Source organism: Penaeus monodon, chromosome 15, assembly GCF_015228065.2.
Source record: "Penaeus monodon isolate SGIC_2016 chromosome 15, NSTDA_Pmon_1, whole genome shotgun sequence".
NCBI classification, from domain to species: Eukaryota; Metazoa; Arthropoda; class Malacostraca; order Decapoda; family Penaeidae; genus Penaeus; species Penaeus monodon.
The window spans coordinates 18,763,637-18,765,087 of NC_051400.1; the positions used below are offsets into that span (position 1 = coordinate 18,763,637).

The window sequence follows — 1,451 nt, forward strand, 5'->3', positions numbered from 1 at the left end:
ATCTTCACCAACAGAAGTTTTATCAGCACTGAAACTATTAGATTTTGTAGCTATAGGTTTGTGCTTGGGAGACAGGTTTGTGCAAAGTGATGGCTCTTCAACTGATAGGGCACACTAAGGAGTCATTCTAGGGGTAGTTAACTATCAAGTTAAACTTCAGGCTCTTTTGCTGTGTTCGAAAGTCCTATCCAAAGATTATGTCATAGGAAAAGTCCTTTGAAATTCCACTGTTCACTGATATTTAAATCTACTTAAAATATATTCAATAGAGCTTGTATTAAGTAAAGTTTGAGCCATATGGATATCTCCATTTATGAAATACTTTCTCATTTCAGTTCACTAGCAGCATTCCCATCAATAAAATTTTCTGAACTACAGGAATCTACTAATGCATGGGTCTTTTTCCACATTTACTGACACCACAACTGTGTATTACTTATTGCTAATTCCATATCTATTTGTAGACTATAGCCAGCGGGTACAATTTTGGGGTTAATCTTTAATGCATGTAACTCTTTACTGACCTGAAATTGAGAGCTATCCTTATTCTTGCCTTGGATATTTTCAGATTACCCTTTCCTACCAGCGAATCTTGAAAGATGAAATTGTGAAAACACGAAATGAGCTATTTCTCTTGTAACGAATAGTCTTAGGCTGAATTTCCTTGGGCCACATCTCTCTCAAATGATAATTTCTCTTTCTTAAAATATGCATTTGCGATCATTTTTATTATAGCATATGTCAACCGATACAAAGTTTGGATGGCTGTCTTGGAATGGAAGCAGGCAACTTGCATCAACTTCATGGAAGTGTCTAAAGGGTACAGTGGCCCGCACCTGAAGATACAGAGACATTCTGATGACTGCAGGTCCTTCATTGGCATGGTATCCACAACTGGTCAAGACTTTTATATTTCTAAGGACTGCGAGAGTCAGGTAAGATATTAAGATGGCTGACAAAAGCGTCTGTATTGGTAATTCTTTCATATACCTGACCCTACATGGCTATCTGCTGGCCATAGATTCACTAAGCCTCACACACCGACAGCATGGCGAGTTGCTGCACTTGCTTGGTTACGCAGTCGGATTTTGGCCAGAGGAGACTCGCTCAGATCGTAATTATTATGTCCAGATTAATGATGACAACGTTCTGACACCTGTGGTGGACAACTTCCCCATTATTTCTGATAATAACTACAGCGTCCCGTTCGACTACTGTTCTATTATGTTTCACCATGAACGGGTACAAGTTCTCTCTGCATATTGCGTGTTATGGAAGAAAATATATGACTATCATTTAAATTTTTGTTTGCAGTCAATATGTTTAATGCCATATTAAAGTATGTGCTTCTAGTTTACAATCTATTCCAAATTTTCTGATTTTATTTAAGGCTTTCACGGATAATGGCGGAATAACAATAGCCACATTAGACCCTTTATACCAAGGGGTTC

The 1,451-nt window shown here is 37.9% G+C and overlaps 1 protein-coding gene across 1 annotated transcript in view; it reads left to right on the forward strand.

Annotated features, from left to right (window-relative positions):
• LOC119582120 (protein SpAN-like) overlaps window positions 1-1,451 on the forward strand; it is a gene marked incomplete at its 3' end in the record, with an annotated part of 19,454 nt that overhangs the window by 8,431 nt on the left and 9,572 nt on the right. Inside the window, 3 exon segments of the mRNA XM_037930360.1 lie at window positions 736-935; window positions 1,048-1,242; window positions 1,391-1,451. Of these exon segments, the coding sequence (XP_037786288.1) occupies window positions 736-935; window positions 1,048-1,242; window positions 1,391-1,451 (456 nt within the window).